The sequence below is a fragment of the Empidonax traillii genome, unplaced genomic scaffold (assembly GCF_003031625.1).
Source record: "Empidonax traillii isolate 1590-97213 ecotype Southwest subspecies unplaced genomic scaffold, ASM303162v1 scaffold1220:size151964, whole genome shotgun sequence".
Taxonomy (NCBI): Eukaryota; Metazoa; Chordata; class Aves; order Passeriformes; family Tyrannidae; genus Empidonax; species Empidonax traillii.
In genome coordinates, this window is record NW_020956413.1 from 123,934 (window position 1) to 151,474 (window position 27,541).

Sequence of the window (27,541 nt, forward strand, 5' to 3'; positions counted from 1 at the left end):
TGGCCACATTGCTTTTGATGCAGCCCAGGACACGGTTGGCTTTCTGGGCTGCAAGAGCACATTGCCGGCTCATGTCCAGCCTTGTCCACTTGGATCCCCAAGTTCTTTCAGCAGGGCTGCCTGCTCTCAACCTGTTCATCCCCCAGCCTGTATTCACACTGGGAGCTGCCTCAGTCCAGGAACAGGACTCTGCACTTGGCTTTGTTAAAGCTCATGAGGTTCCCACAGGCCCACTGCTCAAGTCAGTACTGATTGCTGGTGGCTGGCATGTGGACTTCAAATTCCAGTTCTCAGCAGAGGCAAGTAATTTTTCAAGGTTCCACAAGATCCACATGTGGAGACATGAAGGTGGTTTTTCTTCAAGCTCTGGAAGCTTAAAACTCTCAGGGATTCAATAGTAAGATCTCCAGGGCAGGCCAGAGAGCTGGCAAGTACCTGAGACGAGGTACTCATTAGTTTAGCTGTGTTTTGTTAATTGTCTTTTTTTTTTTTTAAACAAGTTTGACAAAATGGTGTTGTTTTGTTTTTTTTTTTTTCTTTCAGCCTTCAGCATGGAACAGCTCAACTCCAGCATTTATGACAGAAATACTTCACCTGATTCATGACTGGCAGTATATTATCATTGCTGATAAAACAAAAGAAGTCTCAACAAGGCAGCCCGTGAATCCAGCAAGCTTCCTTCACCTGCTCGTCACTGGAATTCTGTTTGCCAGCTTGTCCTCCAGAGAGAAAAATTATTATACCACTGACTGAGAGCCTTCAGAACATTTTAGAGTCCTGCTATGGGCTCTGTTTCCAACGACCTACCATTAGGCTGTCTCTGTGCTTTGGGATAACTGTGCACGGTTAGCAAGCTTACTAAGAGTTCTCAAATAGAGAAGAGAGGTTGCAATGTGAAATCGAAAGTGAACGGCCTGGAAACCACTTCACATCTGATCGAAAATGGATAAAAATTTGAAACAATAAGCTACGGGTGCATGTCCTTTCACAGGAATTGCTCAATAGTTGTGTTTGCATGGAGCACCAGTGGCATCTAGTGGCCCTACCTAGAAGATCACCATGAACGGATATGAACACAGAAATACATGGTGTGGACTGAGACAGTGACCTGCTGATGGTCATGGCTGCAAACCTGGTCTAACCTCTACCAGCAATATCGCATCTTTGAGGCCAGATATTGTAGCACTTTCACAGAAGATGCTATCATGTCTTGCAAACTGCAGTAGTGAAATCCCCCCCAACTCTGTCCATCACACTGTCCTGGAGCTTCAGCAAAAGTGTGGGGCAACTTGTGTCTCACAAATGCCAGAAGTGTCTCTTGGGCGTAAGTGAACACTTTCTAGTCTGTATGAAAACCAGTGACTCAGTGCTGGCTCGTGGAGATAAAGAATGTGTCAAGCAATAGCAAGTCATCTGGCACTCTACCAAGCAGGCAATAGTCCTTCTGCTCCCTCTGAAGAAGCCTCTTCTCCAAAAGTGCTGGGCTCAGACAGCAGCAGTATTGTTGCAGCTGGGTGAAAAGTGTAATAGTCCAGGGGAAACAGTATAAAAATTATCATATACAGTAATCAGGAGTTCAAGAGGGCATGATGTATGTCTAAGGTAACTAACTGGCAGTGTGAGAACAAGCTTACAATGATCAGGTTTAGAGCTGTATTTTGGTGCAGATAAAACAGAGCAATAGACCCACATATATTTTTAAACAGAAAACCAAAACAACAATAACACCAAAACCAAACAAACAACCCCCCAAGAAAACAGTTTAACAAAAAGATTTCATTAGAAGAGTAAGGGAAGCTGAAATTATAAGCCCCAGCTGTGAAAAAATTGTGCAAGTTCTGACACCACTTTCATTGCCTGGAACAAGTTCACACCTTGTAAGGCTCCGCTCAGCTTTCCTCTCCCTGAGCACCCATGACTGATTGCTGCCAAGCTCTAAATCTCTGGCCTTTCAAAGTCTTAACACTGGACTTCTATGCCTATGCTAGGTGGTTGACAGAGACCTTAACTACTTTTTCTAAGAATGAAGTTTCTTCCTTCTTGCCGGCCAAACCTCTTCTTTCCACTAGTGTCCTTGTGGTATTTCTGTACTGACTGGCACCTGCCCTTCACTCTGGGTCAATGTTCGTACCCATGCGTCATTTGGAGATGCCCCTAGAGCTGTTAGGAAGGGAAAGCAAGGTGGAAGGGCCATCATAGGCAGAGAGTGCAAGAGCAGAGCAACACCATTGGGTGTGTCTGAACGGGGCTAAAAAACCAGTCAGGATGTACTGCCTGTGAATCCTTCCGCAGTGCATGGGCTGTGTGAGGCATTGGATCTGGGCTTTCAGCCACATCTGACCCTCTGAGGGCCTGAGAGGCTTTCCAGCCTGTTCCTACATCCTGCCCCTTTGGAGGATCCCTCCAGCCCAGTACCATAGTATCTCCCCAGCAACAGAAGGCCAGTCAACCTGGAAGGGAGGAATAACTATAAGGCTGGAAGTGCAAGCAGCACCCACAGAGGCAAATGGGCACAACAGCAGGAACCACCACAACAGCTGCTGCTTCAGGCTCACGTCTTCTGGTGTTTATTATTCTTTTCATTCTTGGCCATATCTCCATTATTATTATTCTTTTCATGTGAAGGAGGAAATTTTGCTGCTGAACCTTTATTGTCCCTGCTGTGCATGCAGCTGCCCACATCAGCATGCTGCTAGTTTGCTGTGGATAAGCTGCTGGCCCGGCCATCCACCTCATCTCTGTGTGATGTGCTCAACTCAGGCCAAAACGGATGACTGCCCCAAGAGAAGGCAGTCTCTGGATGTACTGTACTACAGAACTACAGGACTCCTTTCTTAGGCATTTCCAACCATTACTGGTCAGGGAAAAGACACTGGGTTGAAACAAGCAGCAGAGCTATCTTTATCTTCTTGCAAAACTATTGAGTCCTGTGATACAGAAAGCACCTGTCTAGTATTCAAAAAATGAGGCACTGCTCAAAGATTTTCCCCATGTTACATTATAAAAACAACAATCAACAAATGATAATGAAACACCATACACACCCTTGAGAGAAGAAACAATGTACCATGTAGCCGCCCTTTCTACCAGACATCAGGGTTGCTGCTGAGACACCAGACACAGAGAATTACATCTCAGCGCTATTGGGCTTCAGCGGTGCACCTATAGACCAGATCCCCTGCAAACTGGTGTAAGCCATGCTCTGAGCACACACAGGCTTGCAGAGCCTTTGGGCTGAGCGAGCGCTGCGGAGCTGCAGTAGCTCACTGAGCTTTGCCTGGGGTTGCACAGCCACATCCATCCAGTAGTGGCCTGGTACACCTGACAGTCAACACCACTTACTAGTCTAGTTTTGGGGCAGTGTCATCACAACCACACCCTCCCCACAAAACTGGCTCAGGCCAAGAGATGTCGCATGTGCCAGCAATGACTGCACATTTTACCCCAGCTGGTATTCGAGCATTCACTGCCTTTTTGATGGCTCACTGTGTCAAGCAAGCCACAGCGAACCTCATCAGAGAGCTGTCCACTGGCATCTCCCTCCAGCCAGGGCAGGCTGGGAGCACCATTGGACTACCAAGTTGGTGGACATTATTACAGGGTGTGGCACCTTGCTGTCATCAGGCAAGTTCATGATCACTTTGAACACAGGAAGGATGAGCAGGGAGCAGCACATCATGGGTCTGATCATTTGATTTGTTGTTTACAAATAAACAACCTAAAAAGCAGCACAGGCATTAAGTTTGCTTTCCCTCAAAACTTCTTGTACTTTTTGCTTGGATAGGTTGCTCCTTCTCTCCTCCCAACCTATCCATCCACATATATCATCTTCCATGCCACCATCACTTATTTGTGGTAAGCCAGTGTGGTTTCATAAGGTGTTATAAGAAGAAGACTTGGAAACATTTGTGGTTCTTTTTAAATTTGTGGTGAGCCAGTAAATGCTATATGCTGCTTGTAGGATGAAGCACAGCTGAAGCAGCGTCCTGCAGGCTGGGGGGGGGCTAGGTCTGGGCACGGTCTGACACTGAAAACCACTTCTATGTCCTAAATTATGTTAAATACTTTGTATCGGTCAGTCAGCTTGTGCAAGCTCTGAAGGACGGCTCTTCAGTGGAGAAGGGTGTGCAGAAGACACCCTTCACATGTGCACTTTCCTGCAGTGTGCTGGATCCACCCCTCTCACGCAGGACCCTCCCAGAGGAGTGCATCTTCCTAAGGATGTGAACAACACAGAGGTGTTCAAAGGTGTCCAAGCAGCTTCTGGCTGCCTGAGAAACCACCCACCCAGCCAGTGTCTCCTGGTTATGACACATGAGCTGAGGGTGCTGGTGTGGGATGACTGTGCATCTCACATCACTTGCAGGGCTCCACAACTCCCTGCCTTGAACAAATCTTCCACCAACGAAAGTGAGTAAAACCAGAGCAAAGATTTGACAAGGGTAGGGATGCATTAGGATGAGTTTCTGTCTCTTCATGCTTCAGTGGAGCTGGTGTCAGATGATACTGGTTCGCTGCCACTCAGCCAGATGCAGCTGCTGCCCGTGGATGGGCACATGGTAACTCATTGCAAAGAATGTAAAGGAAAAATGCGGTATGGTGAAGCCACTCACCTTATTTCTGTATTAACAATTTCACAGCATTTAAAATACATACTGTGGAGGTTTGAAACAGTTTTTGAAGTTTTGAATTTTGAACATGAACATCTACCTGAACTGGCAATATCAGTGTAAAGGGCTACATTTTACTTTTGCTTGAAATAATGTTTTGTTGCTTTTCTAGCAACCATTCAGGGTTTTTTGAATGGATTCTGGTGGGATTTTTGTTAAGTACCCAAAATTGAATTTTTGCTACAGCTGCAGTTGAGGATGTAATCAACTGTTTGCTGACAGCAATTCTGAACAACTGATTTCTACCATCTACTATTTTTTACCACCAAAGCGCAGACAATTTCAAATAACCTTAGAATAGCTTTGGACCTGTTTCCACTTGCAGGACTGTAAGTGTCCTCAAAATGGAATCAAATGCCCCTTCCTTGTAATGATGGTGAAACACATTCTCAGAAATAAAAGGTCAATCTGATTCTAATACTTTCTCAAAAAAAAAAAGAAAAAAAAAAAAGAAAATAAAGAAAAAAAGACAGTCATATGGAAGAGAGCATTAGCATAAGGAGGCTTCAAGGAGAACAAAACGTTTATGGAGAAGAGTCCCATCAACATGGTTCCCAACATCCTCAGTGCTGTGATGCCACTCCTCCAAGCACAGCTTCACCATCAGACCTCATTTGCTGAAGGGATTCTTTGGGGAAAAAGAAGGGAAACTTCCTCTGGAGTTCCCTAGACCTCATCTTAATGTTCCATCTCAGTGCTAAGTGATAAAGTTGCCTTTGTTGTATCTTTAACAGGCAGATTTCAGAGGGAGAGTGACCATTCTTTGAGGTAATGATATGTATCGCTGAGGTAGCTAAAATGAAATTCTATTTTCTCATCATGTAGTACTTAAAGAAAATGTCCTGCAGCAAGCATCGTCAAACTAATGCACTGAGTTGCTGTGGTTCTTTTGCCTCAGTCCTAAAATTCCAAGTACAGGGCCCTGAGTGCACTCATCAATTATCGAATAGTTCTGAATTGCTAGGATTTGTTCTGTTGGCTTTCTTTCCCCAGACATATATCCATGCAAAATTTGATTTTCCACTGCTTAATCACTTCCCAACATGCTGAAAATTCATGCACATATTTGCAACATTTTAGCAGTTTTTGCAGATTGACAGTCTTTTTATTTTTACTGGTTCAGCATACAGCTGCATGATACACAAGCTAAGAAGAACTGGGGAGGATGATTCACAGTAAAATTTTTGAGAAGTCATTTCTTCTAAATCAATGCAGCAACAATTCACATACAGTCCATGATCAGGGACTAAATTCTACATTATTTTAAATTTACTTAGCACTATAAGTAATCATTAGTGACAATACTACTATAACCTGGAAATAACGTAGGGGCAAGATCTGATCTACATCTGGTTTATATTTATAGTGTTCATTCTTGAATATTATTTTATTTGCATACACTTGCATAAAACAGCAAAATAAAACTGTTCCCACAACAGTGAACAGGGTATATTGTACAGCTTATAAGTTATGGTATACAGTAAAACTGGTATCACATTCTATAGGTTATGGGACACATTAATAAACAGACATTAATAATTTAATTTTCAAATTTAACAAATAATTTTAAAAAGGAAGTAAGATATTACATACAATGGGGCTGATTCATCGTTACGGCTTTTACTCCCGTTTCAAATTATGGCCCTTCCATGCCACAGAAAACTTGCAAGTAAGGCAATGAATCACAGTCAGTACACACAGTTTAGCAGAGCTACATTTTAAGAGCAACCTGAATTTCTTGGAATTTGAGTGCTTGATTTTGCAACCCTGAAGTTGAATTATCCACATTTAGTTTTTCTGCCTGCCTCTGTAATATACATACATACATACACACACACATATATATGTATAAATACACATACATAGTACTTGTCTTATGATATTCACCAGCTTTGCACTTTTTGATTGGGAAATAAATACTCAGTTTATCACGGTGCTATTTTTCTTTCACACCAAAAAGGAACCAAGCCATGGAAGGCCATGGGTCCATCCCACTAACATAGTGGCCGATGTGTTGGCTTCTAATGGGATAGGAGCACTCTAAGTATCTAATCACTCTATTTAAAGAATTTAAAACCCTAAACTACTTTGGAACATTCATATATTTTACCTACTGCTAAGCTGGCAATTATTATTTAACTACAAATCTAATCTAGATAATAGCTTTTAAATCCATTGAAGCCAAGATGTGCCATAATAATAATAATAATCATACAACTACACATATAGTTGTACCTAATTCCTAATTTTACAATGCTGCAACTCTCCAGCAGTAAGTAACAGAAATGTATGTATGCACACATGTAACAGAAAAGGAGCAAACCAGTGTTGTGGATGGACTTGTGTCTGCTATTCTCATGCTCGCTGACTACATTTATATTAAAAACAGTATCAGCAGAGAATTGCTGTGGGAAGAGAAGCACAAAATGCTGCTCAAGAACATCTGAAGCCAGATGTCATGAAGTGATACTTCTGATTGCTAGGGCTGCTTGTGCTTCTGTTAAGTCATGGCTTCTTTGGCTCTCATGGAGCATGAGGATGAGGTCTAAGGGGGAAGCTGCATAACAGTCACAAAAACTGTTATACCTGTCTGCTGCACTGGACAATTTGTCCTTCGAGCTCAGAAAGACAGGAGGCAGCCATGGGGGACTGAGGGGCTAAAGGCAGCTGGTGATTCAATGTCTGAGTTAGATTTAAAGGAACAGCATGCTTTGCACTGCAAGTTAATGTTTATTTTACACAGAATTGACAATAGGGTGCCAGAGCGCATTTGTCACTAATCCATCCCATAACAACACAGGAACACAATTTTCATAGACACCTATTTATCATCTGGTAACCACTTTTGTCCCCATTACTTAAAGATTAGAAACACTCTGGGATACACATACACATGCACACATTAAAAAAAAGGTAATACAATTTTTTTGCGTTTTTTGTATTCATCGTTTCCTGGTCCCACTGTTGCCACTGGCAGACTTATTGAAACTTTTGCTCATTTGTGGGAAGTGTACAGTTGGTGTTCTTTCAGTGGGGCCATAAAGCCCTAAATTCCTGGCTGTAGCTGACTTTCGAAGAGGCTTGACACTGGGAAAAGGATTGAAGACTTGTGGCTTTGGGTTCCCAGGTTGGGGCAATTTAGCCAGGTTTGCACTGTCTCTGGATGAAGTGGAGGACTCTGATAAACGTGGCTGGCTGGACTGATGGGGTGTTGACTCAGCATCAGTTTTGCTATCTGAGGTGAGTTCAAGTGCTTCCAGTTTTAGCTGAATCACTGCCATGTTTGTACTGCTGTCCACAGAGAGCGGCTCAGACGACTGCTGATCAGCTTTCTGAGTAGTCCTGTCATCCAAACCACCTCCTTCTCCTTCTCCAAAGTCAGAGTGTTTGGAAGTCTCCTCCTTTGCACCAGGACTATTTGTTTTACAGATCTCACTCTGCTCATCTATCAGTCCTACAGTATCCCCGTAGCCCAGCTGGCCTTTGGCCCTTGCAATATTCTTCCGATGAACTCGTATGTGAGTGCGCCACGGAGAGTTGAGTTTTGTTTTAAGATCTTCTTGGGGAATGGGAGACATCTTCCCTGTAGCATGACTTGGGATGTGAATAACAGCATTTTTGAGAGACCTGTTATTCAATTTCATCTTCTTACCTAAAAGGAGGTGGTTTATCACCGGGGATTGGTTTACCTGAGAAGGGAGGAGGCTGGTAACTGGCCCCTTGTCTGAAAAAAAGCATTTAAAAGAAGCACAGTATTGTTAAAAAAACAAAACAACTTAGTGTTCTAAGGATTCACCACAAAATTTGATGCCTTTCTTGAGGTATAGCAAAGGCTTGTAGGACTAAGTGCTTACTTAAAAAAAACCCAAACTTAAAAATCATCACTGAATTTCACTAATGTCTTGGAGTTGAACACAAAGCTGTACCTTCTGTGATAAGGATTTTATGTCCTCCCTCCCTGCTTTGCACCTATGGTAAGTCCTGAGCCAGAAGGACCATGAAAATAAATCATTAAAAAATAGCTTCTTGATTTTTGGAATTGCGCTTCTTCCAACTGTGAGAGGCAATTCAGTCTCCATACAAGGTCAATAAAATAAGCCTCTCCACGAGGCTTGTGTGACTGGAGAATGAATCAAAGTGCTTTTAATGGATAAATCGCATCTTATTAAACCAGAGGAGTAGAGTCAGAATTAGAAATTAGATGAACGTTCGATTAAACTACAAGCCCAGCCCTGCATCATGATTAGTAAGATTAGAAAGGTCTGTGTTTGGAAGGTAAGGGTTGGCAATCCTTAGGAATCAACATTTTACTGTTTGCACTGTTTCTGTTGGCTCTAGCCTTTGTTCAAAGAAAATATTTCACTAATTTTTTTTTTAAAATTCCTTACAAATTATGTTAATGAAAAAATTGTAGCTCCATGTATTTCAACGCTTCTGCTAGCACAGGTTTAAACAATCTAGAATAGAAATAAAAATTCTCCACAGTGACCTATTTGCAAGATTGAATGCTAACTTAGAAAGACGACACCCAAGTGGGGTAGAATGAGTGGGGTGCGCTGTGTTCAGTTTACAGGCCCACTAAAACCATCAGCTGTGCTGTTCGTGCCAACTCCTGAACTGTTGAGTCTGCCAATACGGGAATCTGGATTGCTAAATCCAGGCTGATGTCCAGCTCAGCCCTCAGAACAATACCATTATGGCCAGGTGAACTGACAGCCACGATGGAACACCTAAGCCTGTTCCTTTAGCTGCATAATTTGCCATGCCCGAATGAATTCAGAGGAGGTCAGATAATACAGACCAGCCAGGAATCCACCTGCCACATGGTCTGAGGCATCCTCATCTCTCCATTTACTTTTTTCAGTGCTTCAGTATGTCAATTCCAAGAGTGCCAAAGGTTTAGAGTTTTTAATCAGAGAGATCAACACAATGCACCCAGATAGTAAAGACACTTTTAAATACCATTGTTCAGTTGGTCCCTGGGACCTAAAAAAATCCCAGGGTCATCATCTTCAGATCCTGACAAAAGAAGAAAAAACATCACCTTCTCATTTTCTGTCTGTATGAAGTCAAACCCTCTTTACTACTAATGTGTTATATATCCCATCAGTCTTTCTTGTTTTGTCTATTTGGTTAAATGTAAAAACCCATCATTTGCCTTGTCTCCACTGATGAAGTCAGCTTGCAATAAAACAGTAAAGGAAGCATGTTTTGATTATGTTACCTGCTCTGATATATACATGGTGAACCTGCTGTTGTTGCTTCTTCTTTATCCTGGAATATTGTTTTTTCAGTGCATTAATATCAGTGGTCATACGCTCCATCATCATGCTGTTAAAAGCAGCATGATAGTCGCTTCGGCAAGAGTCTATTGCTCCTGGACTTAACTCTGCAATGTTATTGGAACCGAGACTTTGTTCTTCATGCTGATCTGCACAAGGTGGGAATAAAGTGGAGGTGAAGAGTAAATGGGCATACTCAAGGAATTCCATAGATTATTTACTGGGGAATTCTGTATCTGATTCCTATCATCTTATTTAACTATATTCTTAAATTAAAAATTTATTATAATATGTATATTTAACTAAGCTGTGCTATTTACAATAAGTAGTATTACTACTGGTCAAGAATAGCAAGGGTTTGAGGGGAGGTTAAAGAGCACAAAAGTCAATTAACACGGAAATGCCAAGTTATAAGCACAGTTCTTCAAATATTCAGAAGTACATCAAACCATCATTGAAATAATTCAGAAACTGATTATTAAAGACACTCAGTTGGTCAAAGAAGAGGCCAACAATGCAAGTTATAAAATACCTTACAGTCAAGCAGGCATGAGCTTAAACAACTGACCTAGTGATACCACCAAGAAACATCAAGAAACAGTTACAACACCACAGGGGGAAAGCTGCTAGTAGTGACAAAAGGGATAGGTGCAGAGCAGCTGAGGGTCAGACAACTTCAGAGCATCTCTGATCCACAGCTGCAGAGCGGCAGGGCAATTTATTTTCACAGCTGTTTCACATGCACCAACCTGGCACTCCAGGGTCAGGGGGATAATTCTTTTCAAGGGATGTTTATTTGTCTTTGGCTTAGTTTGCAACAGCAGTTTGATGTTCTGACTAAGTGCTAGCTTGAAGCAGCGGGTAGAGTCTTACAGTCCCTCAGGAAGGGAAAAACAAACCACCACAGCAATCAAGAGGAAAATTGCAGCTTATAGGTCTCAGCAAAATGAAGACACAAGGACGATGAAGTGTAATCAGATAACAGCAACTGCTACAACAGTGCGGGGTTTTTTTGGTGGCAAGGTGGAGGTGAGTTGAGGATAAGGAACAACGGCCTCTCCCAGGATATTGTGAAATCACTGTTAATCCAGTACCGTTTCAGAAAGATTGCTACAAGTTAACAAATCATCTTTGCTTTTCTTGTATGGATCAGAACTTAATTCTCCTTGTAGAGCTTGCACAGGTATACATACAATTCTGTCAAGAAACTTTATTTCAAAGTGGAGGGATTGGAAAAGTAGTGGCATTTTGTCAGAACACACCATTTTTTTTTCTTCTAAATGTGCATATATCCAACACCCAAAAACAATCTGAAGGTTGGACCAAAGGGCAATGAAATGACCTGCAGAATTCACTCACTGTGAATAGTAATATTAATACTGAGGTTCCAGTATCAGCCGTGCATATATGAATAAAGGTCAAAATCGTTTATTATATGTACACTCTTCCGAAAATGCTGACTACTCAACTGCTGTGTTGGAAATACATGTGGATTTAGAGTGGACTGTTTTCCATGCGTGTGCTTTGGTTTTCTGTGGGTGGGCAACATTATGGGGTTGTTTTGTTAACCATTACTGTACTCAAATCCTTAATTCACACCGTCTTTTACTGTAATACCTACAGCCTTCCAACTCGACTTTGAAGACATCTTCAGCAACTGCACAGCATGTCATTTGGTACCTGCTGTAACCTCTATGTGCATATAAAACACATTTTCCATAGCAGCTTTCACAGAAGAAGGTACAGACAATTTCTGCAAGGCCATGAAGATTTAGCCACATTTTCCAAAATTAACAAAATCACTTTTACCTTTCATCTGCTTTTGGTATTTTTGGAGCTCTGGTGCCAAAAACCCACTTAATGGTCCAAGACAGCCAATTGCATTTGCAATTGAGTCTTCATCATCTAAGTCATTCTCTTCATCACTGTCTCTGGTTCTGCCTAACCTTCTGTCAAATGAGAACATAATAGAACTTAAGAAAGAAACATTCTTAAATATGAACATTACCAAACATCTTTATCTTAAGAGTACACAGGGGAGGGTACCATCTGCCTTTTCAATCCCACATAAACAATAATCCTATATGACATAGCAGTGCATTTCAACTTACCCTGAAAATGAAGCTGATTTTACTGCTGCAGGAAAAGGAGTAATGTTGTACGTGTATTTCTCCCTTAATTCTGCCAGTTGTGGGAAGGGAAACTGAGCCATGGTATAAACAGTCTAGGGGGGAAAAAAAGCAGCTTTTAAAACTGTGGATTTAACAAACAGCCCCACAAAAGATTTCTCCATGAAAAGACTTTCAGAGTCTTGTAGGATTAAAAGATGCACATTCTTGCACATTCATGTGCTTAAGAAAATGGTCTAATTTTATGACTCAGTCATAAAAGACTCACCCACTAGACTCACCCACTAGAAAAAACCCAGAGCATGAACTGAAGTTTTGGCACTCCATTAAACTACAATGCTACTCTGAAAGAAAAATATTCTCTAGGGCCTAACAGTGATAGCCTGTCAGTCTAACAGACAAAGGCATTTTACAATCTGGAGAAAGACCTACCTCCGGTCCAACATTTCTGCCTGTTCGTTTGATCTCCACCATACTTCCCTGTTTGAGGTTTTTTTTTTCCTTAAGTCTCAACTCTCTCCCTTCATAGAGAAGTAAGTTTGTCTGGAATTTATTTCTACTCTTTATGTCAACAGTCTTTTCAGTAACCTTTTCAGAGGATAGTTACCCTGTAAGTGAAACTGTCGACTCTGAGTCCTTCACTTACTCCTTGTACCTACTATTTTAGATTGTGTTTTAGCTTTTGCTTGTCTCCAATCAGTGTCTCTTCCAGATTCTCTATAATTTCTTTCAATCAGAGTACACATTTTCAGCTTAATTATTTGTTATCAGATTAGAACTGTAGGCCTTGCTTGCCACCTGACTAAGAGATCCATAAAACAAATTTTATGCTGATGCAAGTTCCACTGGAAATAAAAAAAAAATATTGTCAATCAACACCTGTGATATTCTCCCAGCAATGCTTCAGTGTCAAAGTATTCCATTTCTAGTTTGTACACAGCCTTGGAAGCCATTTCGTTAATTCTGGTGAAAACTCTGCCAGAGGGAATTGGTCTACACATACAAAGCACGAGGCAGCCAAGCTCAGTATCTTACTTATGGTGATAGGGGACAGATTCCGGGAACAAGAAAAGAGACAAGGAAAAAGCCCTCTATTTTCACCTTGAATCATTTTACAGTTCTTTGCCTTACTCTAAAAATGCAAAGGCATCTACACCCTCAGCAGAACACCATAGAGAAGGCTGTGGCTTCCAAAAGAGAGTAAGCTGTTTTGCAGACAGCTCAAACACACGGATCTAAAGAGCTGACCCACACTGGTTTAAGGCTCTTCTCTCTTTTCACTTTCATGAAGAAGACAAGACAAAAAGTAAATGCAAAATGAGCCCAAAAGATAACACAAAAAGTGTTATTTAAGTAAAAAGTTAGCAGTGAATACCATCAGATCAGGGTAACTGTCTAGGGGGATAGTCTAAAATGCTAGAGTACCATAGAGGGATAATTCCCGTTCCCTCCATCCCAGTAAATACAAAGGGATGCTTCTCTTTCTCCTGTTAGCTTCTCATCTTCTCTACACTTCAATGTTTCTGGGTGTACAAACTGAGTTAGTTTAGCTGCTTATAAAAATGCTTGCTTTCTGAGAAGGCATGAAAGCATGAATTCAATCTAGCACAGGCTGTTTAGAGTATCTGCAGACACCTGGTGTACAGACTTCTGTCTCCATTATTAACAGGCCAATAAAATGGCATTACTGAATACTGTATTTAGTTTCTACTCTTGAATAAATACTCAGTATAGAATCTGATGTATAGCACTCACCTTTTATTTACCCAAACTGTTCAATCTGAAAAAGGAAGAAGCTGTAGACTTACTTCCTCCTCCAATCCCTCTATACTCTACTCAGTAATAAATTTTAATAACCCTTGCAACACAAGGGCCAAATCTGCCAAAGCTTTAAGCCCTCAATCAATCCAAGTTACATGCAGTGCCTGCATAGGAGGGATAAACTTACAGCAACTATATATGCTGGTGGAGAGGATGAGGACGAGAGTCCTCTGACCTGCTTTAGACATCTGCTCTGTCAACACCTCCCCTTAAGGATCTGTTATCCCTCCCTCTTCTAACTCCCAAAGGAAACAAGACTTTTAAAGCACAATTTGTTTCCCAGTGGTTGAGAAGAGCCTGTTACTCTTCACTGGCTTAAGTGAGCCTGGACAAGTAGCTCAGATGTAAATGTAAGCATTATGCAAGTCTAAAGAAAAGCGAGATGATTGCCACCAGCAAGCCTTCCTGAAACATGCAGGGAAGGCAGAGCGGGATATTAATCCTTTCCTGCAGTAGGCTACTAATCCTTGAGCTACCTTGTAAAAAGTATTAGATGTAAATTCATCATTCTGATTATGTAAATTCATCATTCTGATTTTTATTAGGGGAAAAGAAAAAAAATTGAAGAAAAAGCAGTCCAAACATTCATGTCTGTCTGATTCCTCTGAAAAAGTTTGAAGAAATTCAAAAGGCAGTGTGTTCAAGCAGCCTGAGTCTTTTCATTAATGCAATGGTTCATATTTCTTAATTTTCTCTCTAACCAGACAAGTATGTGGTAGCATCATCTACCCTGATGGTAAACTCTTGTAGTGCCTATTTCTCTCCACCTATGGTAAAGAGGGCCTGGAGTGAAGACCTCAGAGATGGCTACACTGCCAGTGTTTGCCTTTGGCTTCAAGAAGGCTATCGAACTACATTGCGGTTTCCTCAATTAACAGGACACACTGTGTCCTACTAAAAATAAACCAGACACACTTTTCTATGGACAAAACTTCAACCTGCCACACTCTCCATATCAATGGCAATGCTTTCCTACCTTAGCATTCCTGCCAGTTTCACAAAATACACACATTCACTATGAATACACACATACTTTGCACCAAGTACTCATTTTTTGCTGAAACACAAAGACTGCTAATTTAGTATATTTGTAATTGCAACAGATAAAACCCAAAAACAATCCTTCCATCCCAGCAACCAGTAAGTTAGCTACGCCCTATCTTCTACTACACACAACTGCAAAGAAAGAAATCCACACTGAATCATTAAAGTCTACTTTTCTCAAGATTATTCTTTTTCACAAATATCACATCTTGATTTTGTACCACACTGGAGACCAGGAACTGAAGCACAATGAATATGAGAAGGCTTCAGCTAGCACTGTTCTCCTCACACATCCTCAGTATCTGAACAGTCTTGAGAAGAACCTAAACACTCTTTAAAAAGCATGTGAGTACCTCTGACCAGCTGCATTTCCATTTCTGAAGGAAAAAAACCTCACAGTGCTCACCTCTCCCATTCCTAGAGCTTTCTCATAGACAAAAGAACAATAACCAAAATAATAAATCTGAAAATAATCCTTTACACTTTGGGGCAGTACTTTACCAGACTAGGGAAGTACACTATCCCAGACATTAGGTTTTGCTTCAAATAATGGGTAACAGAGGTCACCTGCTAACTACCGTTATTAAACTCATGCAACTTCATAGACTGACTTTTTTTCCTTCACTAAGGCAGGCACCCAATTTCAGGTTTATTACGTGCTCTGTACTTGCACCCATTTAATCACTGTGCTCTAATTCATCAAAAGGAAGTTCTAGAAGTGTAGCATGAAGTCTTTATAAAACATCTAAGAAAACGACACCTTAAAGATATCACAAGAGCAAGTGTAAGCACGAACGTGTATCTGCAATGTTAAAGGCCCTTTATTTTTCCAGAACAATGTGGATCTTCGTTCTCAAACAATGACGTACATTATGAAAACTCAGGGACAGCAATTATCTACAGATGTCTTTGTTTATAGTTCACTAATGACTGTTTGTGGCCCTTTTTTTTTTTTAAATCATGAAGGATTTTTTTATTCCATTTTCACTGCATAGACTCTTGCTTCCCACAGTGTCTGCAGAATGAGAAGCATACAGTGTAATAAATAACTGACCAAAACATCAAAATAAGACAAAAGAACACCCTAAAAATGATGACTACTAAAAGATTCTGTATCTCACTTGTGTAAATCAAATTTTATTGTACTTTATTGGATGTTTATAGTTGGGCATTATAGGACAACAAACTTCCAGCTATCAACATAGAACCAATTTTTATCAAATGCAGTCTAGTGGTTCTCTATATTTAGTGCATAAAATCACAGCTTTAATTGCAGGTCATCTATTTGTTTCATTAATGTGCCAGCTCAACCCAGTTATCTGAAACTTTTATTCTGGGGAGAGTTTAGGTTTCTGCAGTATCTGAACAAAAATGTAGTTTGTTAGGAATCAACATCTGAAGGATGACACAAACCCCACAAATTATATCACAATTACTCACCTGCATAAGTTCATTGCTGTCAATCAGACTGTCTTCAAGCATCTCCTGGGTCAGCTTGCCCATTGTACTGTAAAACTCATCCGCAGTTTCACAACACTCTATTTGCCTACATCGGAATACATGTTGGTTTTTATTTTACTTTTACATATGATGATACGTAGAGCAAACCTGCCTTTTTTTTGCCATCATAAAATACACATTTCCATTAGTCAGCTTAACTTTTATTTGCAATCCTGCTTAGACTTCCAAATAATAAAACTGAGCACGTGACATGCAGTAAAAGGATGTACTGACTACAGCTTACTGTCCTGATTGCTCATGATAAGGGATTCATGTATGTCCAGACAGACTATTCTCTCTGCCCCTTTTACTTCTACAACACAAGAATTAGTAAATCCTGCCTTCTATTAGCACAAGGGCATTCTCTCATTAGCTCAGAAAGGGAGCATAAGGATTTCTTGACTGCCTCATCACCCATTCTTCACCATGCACCAGATGACTGAATTCACTATCTGAACTTTTTGTCAGACAGGAACATATCTTCTGGCCAGAAACCATTCCTGTGGAATAAATTAAGTATCTGTGTATATATATATATATATGTCATTGTGTTCAAAAAGAACTATGCTAGCATAATGCAGAATGAAGGAAAACTCCCTCATCATATTTGCAAATGCTATTTCTAAATTAAAGATGTAAAGTTTTTTGTTTTGCCTGTTTGCTTTGGTAGTGTGTTTTCATTTGTCTTAGGGTTTTTTGGGGGGTGGGAGGGGGTTCAATTGCTTGGGGCTTTTTCCCTAAAGTTTTCTTTAAATCTCTAAAAACACAGAATCACCCACAGTGTCTGCTAGAGGAAGGAAATATGAGTAATAAGCCTTCATGAGTTGGTGTTCTACATATATTAAGCTTCTAAAAATCTCTCAAGTGAAAAATTTGTTTTACTTCTATCCCAAGGAAGTGCATTGATGGCTACATACTGTAGCTGCTCCTCTAAAACACAGCTACTGGAAAGATGACAAAAATACACTGCCATTTTTCTTGAGCATTAGAAGAGGAAACTTTCTGGATCTTCAGCCTCTGTACAGAACAACCATTGAACTGTGAAACTCCTATTGAAGTCTTAGCATAGTTTAGTTAAAATAATGATTACATATCTAAAAAAAAAAAAATTAAAAAATTAGTATGGTACGTAGCCAATTATCACAAACCTACTGCTTACCTTCCCGATAGCAGTCTTTCATGACCTCCACATACTGCACCTATTCCACAGCATCTATTTTTAACCTCCCTGTTCTTTCAGCCTCCCTCAAAACAGAAGTACAACTGAGCCACCAACATTTTTAAAACACACTTCTCACCAAATTTTCATTTCTAGAATGATAGTCCTGAAAACTATGAAGATGAGACAATGATCACTATTTCAGGCCCCGCTTCTTTAAATCTCCCCTGGTTTATTTCTAATGGTGGACAAATAGGAACAAAAAAATCACAATCTTCTCCCAGCAAAAACTCAATGCCCAGTCTTTTACCAGACCTTCTCCCATTCACCACAAACAACAGTTACAAAACGTGCAGTTTGGTCAGCTTATTCTTTTGGATATATTCTTACAGATTTCTTGATTCTTTTTCTTTCCATTTTTTTAAATATTAAATTTTTCTTCAAACTTTACAGTAAAATCTTCAAAGCAGTAACTTCTTTTTTTATCACTAGTTGTAACACTCACAGCTTTTAAGTGCACAGAGACCCACTGCAATAGGACCTTTTATCTAAAGCACTATGTGACTACATATAGCTTGATCCTAAAGCAAATGATTTGTGCAAGTTTCATTTGCGAACTGATTAAAAATGCTCTCAGGAAATTGTTATTACAATTATTATTCTTCAGATTAAAAATTAAATGTACTAAACAATGCCTCTTACAGTGCTACTGGCTTGCAGAGCTAATTTATTCAGTAAGAAAAATAAAGCAAAACGTCCAAGAGCAGAGCTGCACATAAATCCCAGTGTTTTGGTCTCAGGGAAGAAAAGAAGGTGAGTGTTAAAAGTCATCACAAGAAAAACTTGATACAGCTGCTGATGCCAGCTGAAAAACATTTCCAGCTGAACTAACAATCTGGTTGACCTGTCAGAGCTCACACCTCCCACTGAAGCCAGTGACAAAACTCATTTCTCTGGGAGTACTGTAAACTCTCTGGAATGCAAATATTTGCTGTAACAACAGAGAAGTTTACAAGAACTAACCATCTCTTGTGTTTTGGCCTTATGGTGAGCTTCCAAGACCTTAAAGGACTATGATAGAAACTTGGCTCAAATGTACTTAAAAGCAGAGAATTTCAGGAAAATTTGTTTTCAGTTCTTAACAGAAAAGACCTATGTCTCACCAAGTCATTCCCTTAGTAACACCAAACTCTTTTATTGGGCATAGCAAATGGGCTCAAATCCCTACATCTCCTTAAGTGAAAACGAGAATTAACATCCCCAGCTTCAGGTACCCAACTAAGTTAGCTAGTCACCCTCAAGTCTCTGTGTGTGTGTTTTTCCAGCGAGTATTTACCAGTTCCTTCTGAGGTTTATGTTCTGGAAAATCCAACTAACCTATCAGCACGGCATGAAGACATTATACACAGACAACTCAAACAACTGGAGACATTTCCTGCAGCAAAGGTTGGTTATCATGTCCATTCTGATACCATGTCAGAATCATGTGTTTTTGGGAAACCACAGAGATCCTTTGTGCAGCTTTTTCAAAACAAAATCATTCTCCTGAAAGATTTCACCTTGTTTAGAATTGAGAACATGCTCTTTGGGAAAACGAAAGTTACAGACAGCTCATACTGAAAAGAAAAATCACATAAAAATGACCACTTACTCTCCAAGCTTTGCCCAGATAGCCAAAGCTACTCTCAGTATAATTTCAGAGCCTTCAAAGAATACTGAATCCCAGATCTTCAGAACTGTATGGTTAGGCAGACAAGTGGCAAAGAGCGTCAGAAACCACTGCATTGTGAAAACATTTGTAAGTGGGGGTTCGTAGCCTCCTGAAGTTAAAAAACAAACAAAAAACTTGAAATACTACAATTTACTATTATTTTACAAGAAGTATAAACTGCACACTCAAATCCACCACACATTCTAGTACCTCTGTCATCACTCAAAACTAACTTAGCCTACAGCTGTCCAAAGATAAGCTGAGAAAAGCAATGGAAAAATGACAGTCACCTTTCATTCTGCTGCTGCAAAAACTAAGCAGCAACACTGGCTTTGGACTGTAAACCCTGGAATAAGCTACCACACCTTTTTCCCTTGTATCAGAAAGATTGCTTGTCTTTCTCTGAAGTCATACGAAATAAAAACATTCATTAAGAACAAAACTAAAAACTAAACACATGAAACCAAATAAACAAGAAACCCAAAACAATAAAAACACAAACAAACACCCCGCCCCCCAACAAACAAACAAAAATCACCAACTGCCCCCCAAAACACTGCATTTCTTCAGCAATTATAGTTTGGACATAGCCACGTGGAACATGGTAGTAGATCTTTTCTAAGATGGAACTCAGGGTGCACTTAGCCTCCTGACTGAAAAAAATCCAAAACATGCTTCCCAAAACACTCCCAAATAAAAGAGCTGAAAGTCTGGAGGGAATGCTACACCAGGAATAAAAAAATCACAGTGCAAAGCCAGTTTTCAGGTAGCAACCCAAGATGTACTTCTGAGTTTTGTGCCTGTGTATTGCTAAGCATCTAGGATGAAGAAATACTAACCTGCCCCCACTGGCTCTCCCACTGTAAATCTTCCCAGAATAGCAATAGTAGGACAGGTATTTTGCGCTAAGGCAAGAAATTACCTTTTCAATGTAGCCCTTGTACTAAGCTACGTGTTAGCGCTGTCACCCCATGCATTATACAGTCTTGTCAACACAATTCTGTTTGCATCTAGCGGTGGGACCAAGTTATTTCCCTCTTTTTTTTTTTTTCCTGAAAGCACCACCTATTTATGTTAAGGTTATCAATAATTGAAAGCATCATGTTTCACCTTAACAATTTAAAATATATTCTAAGCAATAAGCTCATGCAAACACTTAAACTGTATTCTTAAACCAGTGCTCAGACGAAACAATAACAAGACAGATTTCCGCTGAATGTACCTCCACTTTCTCTGTTAGCAGCTCTTTGCAGGGTATCTAAGTGCTGGGACAGTTCAGGAAGCTTCATTTGTAAAAGATCTCGGAAAACAGCCATATCCACAGAGAGAGCACGGAGATTATTGACAAAGTAGCTATCAGGAAGCACCTTATCAATCAGGTAAATCATGATCTGTGGGAAAATGAAAGATCATCAAGTAAGACTTACAGAGCCAGTTATTTTCTAGGAATAACATAAAAATAAAACTAGAGCATTTGCAAGTTCTCTTCAGTAAAGAATAGCTCAGAGACAGTGACAACACATGCCTCTGGCACCTCCATTTATATGGGAAGAAAACATTATCATTTGAAGCATCTACAAGTACTCTTAAGTACCCAAAAGCAATCAAAATGCAAAGATCTCTTAAGGCTGTCCAGAATTTATGAACCATGAATGACTGAAATCAATGTCACAGTAAGCTATGCCCAAATCGGCAGCATTAATCAAACCAAAGGCAACTTTTAACACTTTTGATGGTGGATGTGTTTATGAGATTCTCCACACTGTTGGACAGTTTCAGTGTCCCTTCTCTGGTTAACTGCCACAGCTAGAAGACTGGTCGTCCAAATCACCTCTTTTCCCTCCCCAAAATGCAAGATACTATTCTTTATAAAGAGATTCTCCATACATTTTACTGTGATGTGTTACCATGTGCTTGAAAAATATCAACTATTTTGTTCAGATATATTTCAACTGATGGAATAATAATTTAATAAAGCAACATTAACTTACAGCTATGCCATTTGTGCTTTCATTAATTACTTATGACATAAGTCATAAAGAAACCAATTTATAAAGGCTTTTGCCCCTTCCCAATGAATCATATTACTTAACAGATCTCAGATATATGAAAGTATAGAAAAGAACAGAAATCTTTTTTCAACATTTAAGTCCATTCTGTTTCATCAACATTAAATTGCTTTGAGAATGCTTTTTTAAAAAGCAGATTAATGTACCTACCAGTTTGCAATAGATATTTTCTTCATTACACATCTCTACATATTTATTTTTATTACTCGACTCTGTAATATTTCCCCACAGTAATGTGTGAGAAAAAATATTGTTGAAGTTTCAGTATCTGTGAGACTTATATGCACATTTTGATAGCTTCTACACATGCAAGTTGTGATTTTCTTGCTTACCATAATTTCTGTAGGCTAACTTTGAGGCAACTCCAGGGATTTAACTTAAAGATGCTCACCTTAACTAGTGAAGGCTCAAGTATCACTGGCTGGGCATTCACTGAAGCTATCACGTTGGGTCCTATGCTGTTAAAGCCTCATGGTGTCAGTAGTACCTGCTGTTTCCCAGCCTCTGGAAGACTCTTCCCACAGAGCTTTTGTTTGTAATGTCCTTCCCCAAAATGGGACCTGACTGGCAAGTCCTGAGAATGCACTTACTCCTTTAACCCCTAGCCTCTACAATAATTCAAACACGGTTACTCCTCGGCTCCAGTCCCGAGGGCACCTTTACAGGCAACAGCATCTGTAGCTGTTCTGAAGTCACTCATTGCTTGGTTTAGGTGGCAGCGACTACAACAAAACAGTCACATACCAACACCCAATTATTTTCTTCTCCTTCTCTCCCCCTTTCTTTCCCCCTTCTTCCCTCTCTCTTCTGGGAAAACTCCAATCCTGCAAAGCCCACACACTAAGTTTAGAGAAGAAATGACTATTTTTCATTCTTGCTTTTACCAGGTAAGACCTGTTTTGGTGCAAACAGCCTTCGGTGCTTTGTATCCCCAGGGCAGTCTGGCACCATTACATTGCCTCCTTCCCACAAGGAGCTCGACACCACTCACAATAAAAGACAATACAATAACATAAGGGTGCACACAGTTCTTATAAAGAATTTGGACTTCATAAACCTCAGGTGATTGTATTTCCTATATTACCATAATGTGTTTTTGATGTAAAGTAGGTATATTATGGTATTTTCTTCCTATTACAGGCAGCTCTCTAGAATGCAGGAAAAACACCAGCTATCTGGACTCTACTACCACAAGCTTTAAACTTTAGGACCTCTCAGTGAATTTAAATACTTACATTTAAATCATTGCCTAAGGCAAACAGCTCAGTATTTCAAGACTCATAATTATCTTTTATTAATCTGACCTCAACTCATACACATGAGTTTACTTCATGAAATTTGCACATGACCTTAGCAAACAAATCACTTCCTGAGTTAAAATAAACCATATTTCCATTTTCTGACATACTATCAATTTCATGAAGCTTTCTTTAATTAGAATAAAAATGGTCTGAGAAAATAAACCACTGTATGACTAAGAGAGCCTAGAAATTAGTTTCAGGTGATTTAATTCCCTTTTAAATATTTAGTGTTTTCCAAAGGTTTGCTTTAAAATGTAGCAGATTTATTAATTGCCTCGCATGCCACTGCCACACAAGATGTTGATACTACAATTTTAAAGTTTCGGCTACCCATGATGTCTGCAAGCAGACTTGAGAGTAGGGGATAAGATATTCTAAAGTGAGTAGCAGTGCTGCCATTTATTTTTATTAATTATTATTTTATTAATTTTTATTCTTTTATTACAGCCAAACCCTCATTTGTTTCTGTTTGGAAAAAAAAATTAACAATTAATTAAAATCTGCAGATATAAACTGGTTAACTCCTTTGAGTCCTGCTCTTTTAGACTGCCTATAAAATTCATGTACTGGTTTATTCTGAAGTTCACTAATTAAAAGCAATCTTCAACACTGAAAAAAACCATTTTACTCACTTTCAGGGCATCCCCTTCATTGCCCTCCATTACTTCCAGAATAAGTGCAGCTAGTATGTTAAATCCTTGACAATAGCCAACAGATTTGTTCCACCTGGCATAAGCCAGCAAAACACGTTTCAGTACCACTCGATCTTGCTCTGCCTCCTGGCCACAGTAAGAACTGCAGCCAGTTCGGTGAAGGTCCTTTAAAGAAAAAAAACAAACAAGGACAGACAAGACGTGTATTCCTTTGGTTCGCCTGCCTATCCTAGTTTTCCTTCCACCTCCACCCTCCCAATACCTATTCTCGAAGTTGATGACAATGCTTCTTTTTTAATCCGTAAACGTTTAGCTTAACTAAGAGAAATAGTTTCAGCAAGCCCTGAAGTAAACAAGTTACCCAAAAGATGTTCATACAAAGTTATTACAGAAGATATTAACAGATCTCTGGGTTTCAAAGAGGCCATTTTTTTCTCAGCTGACACTAATGAGACTAGTGCAGAAGGCCCAAAGCAGACAAAAAGAAAAAATTTGGTGGGCCAAAGGGAATTAAGATGTAATTTTTGCCAAGGCAGTTGCAGAGAACAAAATAAAGCCAAATGAAAATTTCAGCTTTTCATTAAAAATAACAGACAACAAAAACAAATTATCTGTCTACCTTTACTATCTGGATGCCCATAGAGTCATCATCAGGATTACTTCTTTCATTGAATGTGAAACGCATGGTTTTGTCCCAGTCAATTGCTATACTGTGTAAGTACTGATCAGCTAGGGTCAGCCAAACCTAAAAATACACAAGGAAAGTCAACAAAATCAATTATTTCTTGGATTAAAATATAAAGTTTTAATATATATTGTTAGATTAACCTCATCAGCTTCACCCATATATAATCTCCTTGAAATATGCAGAAGAGGACTATATCTACAACAATTTTGGCACCATTAAAATAATATCTTGATCCCTAAATCAGAAAGGAAGGAAAAGGTCAGCATTAAGTGTCCAGATCTGTGAACTGCTTCCAAAGATGTAAGTCCATTGTCAGTGAAACCACAGGGGCCCTCCAAAATGGAAGCACAAGGTAAGGACCCTCTTTTTCAGTTCAGCCCTTCTATCCTCATAACCTACAAGGAGTTTTACAAAAGAGTAACACTGCTGCTGGCTTTCCTCAAACTCAACCATGGATATATCTCCTGGAAACTCCACAAAAGAAACCTAAAAATGCTGGTGCTTCTCCTTTCCAGAAGTCTCTTCTGATCAACTTTGCAGAAGAAATAGTATCTAGTGTTAACCATTTGGGATTGATCTAAAGGCATCACTTGGATCAAAGTAACTTACTCTTTCTAGAGGGCTTCCTAAACTGTTGGGGCTACAGGGAGTTCTGAAACAAACAATTTGACTATTTTTAATAACTGCCAAAACAGATTTATGCATGTGCACCTATGACAAAGGCTGGACCTTTATTAAAGATTTGCAAAATTCCTGAAACACGAAAGACATGTGACACATCATACAATGACAATTAACAATAAAGGATGTTTCTCCAGGTAACTGAAAGATATCATGAAAGCAAAATGGTCAAGTTTTTTATCAGCCATTAATCCACTCAAGTGAGAAAAGCAATTTAGATACTTTCCACAGATCTAAACACTTAGATAGCTGCATGATGAAGGAATTTATAGACAGCTCCCAGAATCTCATGTTTTCTGCATTTAAATGTCCCTTCCCACACTTTTGCAAAGCCGCCATGCGGAGGAATGCTGTTGTTCTGCCTCCCAGCAGCTTGGGCTCTGCTGACATCCTATGGTGTTGTTTGACTGGATTCTTTCTCTCTGCCAGCCCCAGAAAATGAATGTCACATTCCACAGCAATAATGCAGATGTCATCCTGCTCCTCCTGCTGACAGCAAAGGAGGCAATCAGCATGCTGCTAACACAAAATCATTCCTTTATTTTAGTATCTATCTTAAAATCATTGGGAAACCAGGGAATGGCAATGAAAAGAACCACATTCCTTTTCTTAAGGCTACTTCTTCAGGTAGCACCCTGTGGTCACAGGTGAGCAAACACAGAGATGGGCATGGAGAACAAGAAGGAAAGACAGAGACTCGAGTTGGGTGATGGGGCAGAGCACGCCCTCAGCATATCTGCTGATTACACAGAACTGGGAGGAGTGGTTGATAAGCCCAAGGGCTCCTCAGTGGGATGCAGAAATTGCCTGAAAAGAGCCTCATGAAGTTCAACAAGGAGAAGTGTAAATTCTTGCATCTGGGGAAAAAAAATCCCAGGCACCAGTATATGCTGGGGATCACCCAGTTGCAAAGTATCTCTCCAATGAGGAAAGGCTGAAGAGCTGGGACCACTCAGACTGAAGGCGGCTCAGGGGGGATCCTAGCAGTCTGTATCAGCACCTGAAGGGAGGCTGCACGAAGGACAAAGCCAGGCTCTTCTCAACGGTGCCCAATGACAGGACCAGAGATAATGAGTACAAACTGAAACACAGGAGGTTCTCTCCAAATATCAAGAAACACTTTTTCACCACCAGGGTGACGGAGCACTGACACAGGTTTCCCAGAGGGGTTGTGGAGTATCTCCTTCCTTGGAGATACTCAAAAGTCACCTGGATATAGTCCTGGGCAACTAGGTGTAGGTGGCCCTGATTGGGCAGAGGGCTTGGACCAGATGACCTCCAAAGGTCCCTTCCAACCTCAGCCCTTCTGTGATTCTGTGACTTGTGCCACTCACGTACCACAGTAAAGTGTCTTAGACACTTTCTAGAGCATGGGCAAAGAATGTTTCAGGAAAGAAAAAAAGGCTGTTAGATGGATATAATGATTCACTTTAGTTGTAGGTTAAAAATAAATTCATAGTGGTGTGAGGAAAACAACGCCACTAAGTCTTCTACTTCCTTCTCCTCTGATTTGTAAGAAGATACAGTTCAGGCTGGAAAGACAGCAAAAAGAAAACTGGAAAAGGAAATTAAGCTGATGCATCAAAGATGCATCAAAGGAACTACAGATATTTTCCAAAGCTTCAAAAATATTATATTTATTAAAATAGCGTTTTTAAAGCTGAGATTGTGTGACTCTGTTTTAAAGAAAAGTCAAATAGACATGCCTCTTCTTATGCTAGGGAACTTCAAACATTGCTGAAGAAAGCAATAAAGTAACTTTAGCAAATTCCCAATGGATCCTTTCCTACAATACCAACTCAGTGCAATTTCCCACTAATAGTGCACTCTGCTATTCTACATCACTCCTGACTCTGAACTTCCCTAATTTACACAATCTGCATTTTCCCCATCAAATGTTTCTATGAGCATTCTTGTCAGCATTAGCATCTATCAACTTCGCATCCTTAAGTGTGACAGCCTACACTGCAGATTTGTTCTCCTTTTGGTTATCTTCAGCTGTGGGGGCAGCTTCACCAGAGCAATTCCTTGAGACTGACAGAATGAAGCAATAATAACTGCAGCAGATAAAGTTACCTAAGCCTCAAGCAGAAAACACCATCTTTACCTGTCACTTCAGTTTCTCCAGCTGTCCTGCAAGGTTATCACTGAAGAATGTAAACTAGGAAAAATCCCCAGTACAACTCAAAAGGTCCAAATATTTGTTAAAAAATATCCCAACAGATAATATTGATGTCATTCACCTGTCCTGAGAAACCTACAGGCAATATGGCCCACAAAGCATACAGGTGTACCTACCTTTCTCCGCCACTCCTTTGGGATTCCTGTTGGCAGTCTGGCCACTGCTTTGAGCGCATCATGCCACTAAAACCAAAAGCATCCAAAAATGTAGAAAAACCATCATTAGTTTAATGCAGCAGGATATCAGCATTTACAACCTTGCAGACATGCACATTCATTTCATCTTACTGCACACATTTCAGAGTTTAACGGCTTAATCCACTCACAGGGAAAATATAGATTTATCACTTAATGATGCAATGGAAGTATTATATTCTTGGACACAAAGACTTATGAGATAGCTGAGTAAACAATGAAAGCCTATTGCATTTTCTGAATATGAACGGAACAGCTTTTGATGCAATTGCAAATAATATGCTGACATTCTGATGACAGGTGCACTTCTGAACTAAGGCAAGCACCTTGACTGCAGAGAACCCAGTCCTTCACAAACTCAAGAGGAAAATGAATCAGATTACCTGCTGAAAACCATTTTGACCTAAAGATGGTTCAAGAGTGAATTTCAATTTTGTATCAACCCCTAGAAACAAAA

General features: G+C 39.9%; 1 protein-coding gene across 4 annotated transcripts; it reads right to left on the bottom strand.

Moving 5' to 3' along the window:
• Nucleotides 1-223: 223 nt before the first annotated feature.
• LOC114069249 (TBC1 domain family member 30-like) lies at nt 224-27,541 on the bottom strand. Of its 4 annotated transcripts, none has more exons than XR_003573748.1 (12): nt 27,007-27,066; nt 23,959-24,084; nt 23,319-23,504; nt 20,539-20,707; nt 19,257-19,425; nt 16,387-16,492; nt 12,064-12,176; nt 11,762-11,901; nt 9,895-10,101; nt 9,633-9,689; nt 7,410-8,394; nt 224-233 (listed from the first exon to the last, which is right to left on the bottom strand). XR_003573748.1 is itself a non-coding variant. In XM_027905905.1 (12 exons), the coding sequence occupies exons 3-12, from the start codon at nt 24,022-24,024 to the stop codon at nt 7,613-7,615; spliced, it is 1,995 nt and encodes a 664-aa protein (XP_027761706.1). In that variant the 5' UTR covers nt 24,025-24,084; nt 27,007-27,072; nt 27,468-27,541; the 3' UTR covers nt 6,008-7,612. The 4 variants fall into 4 exon arrangements, 3 of the variants coding, with proteins under 3 accessions (XP_027761706.1, XP_027761707.1, XP_027761705.1); XM_027905905.1 differs by lacking the exon at nt 224-233 and adding an exon at nt 27,468-27,541 and having other exon boundaries at nt 6,008-8,394; nt 27,007-27,072; XM_027905906.1 differs by lacking the exons at nt 224-233; nt 9,633-9,689 and adding an exon at nt 27,468-27,541 and having other exon boundaries at nt 6,008-8,394; nt 27,007-27,072.

What these genes read in the sequence shown, in the direction of transcription:
- LOC114069249 (XM_027905905.1), bottom strand. Translation starts at nt 24,024, where the DNA reads ATGCGTTTCACATTCAATGAAAGAAGTAATCCTGATGATGACTCTATG. An exon ending in ATCTGGGCAAAGCTTGGAGA is followed by an intron (nt 16,493 to 19,256) that starts GTAAGTGGTCAT and finishes ATTCCGATGTAG; the next exon opens with GCAAATAGAGTGTTGTGAAA. An exon ending in ATACCAAAAGCAGATGAAAG is followed by an intron (nt 10,102 to 11,761) that starts GTAAAAGTGATT and finishes CACCTTGTGCAG; the next exon opens with ATCAGCATGAAGAACAAAGT.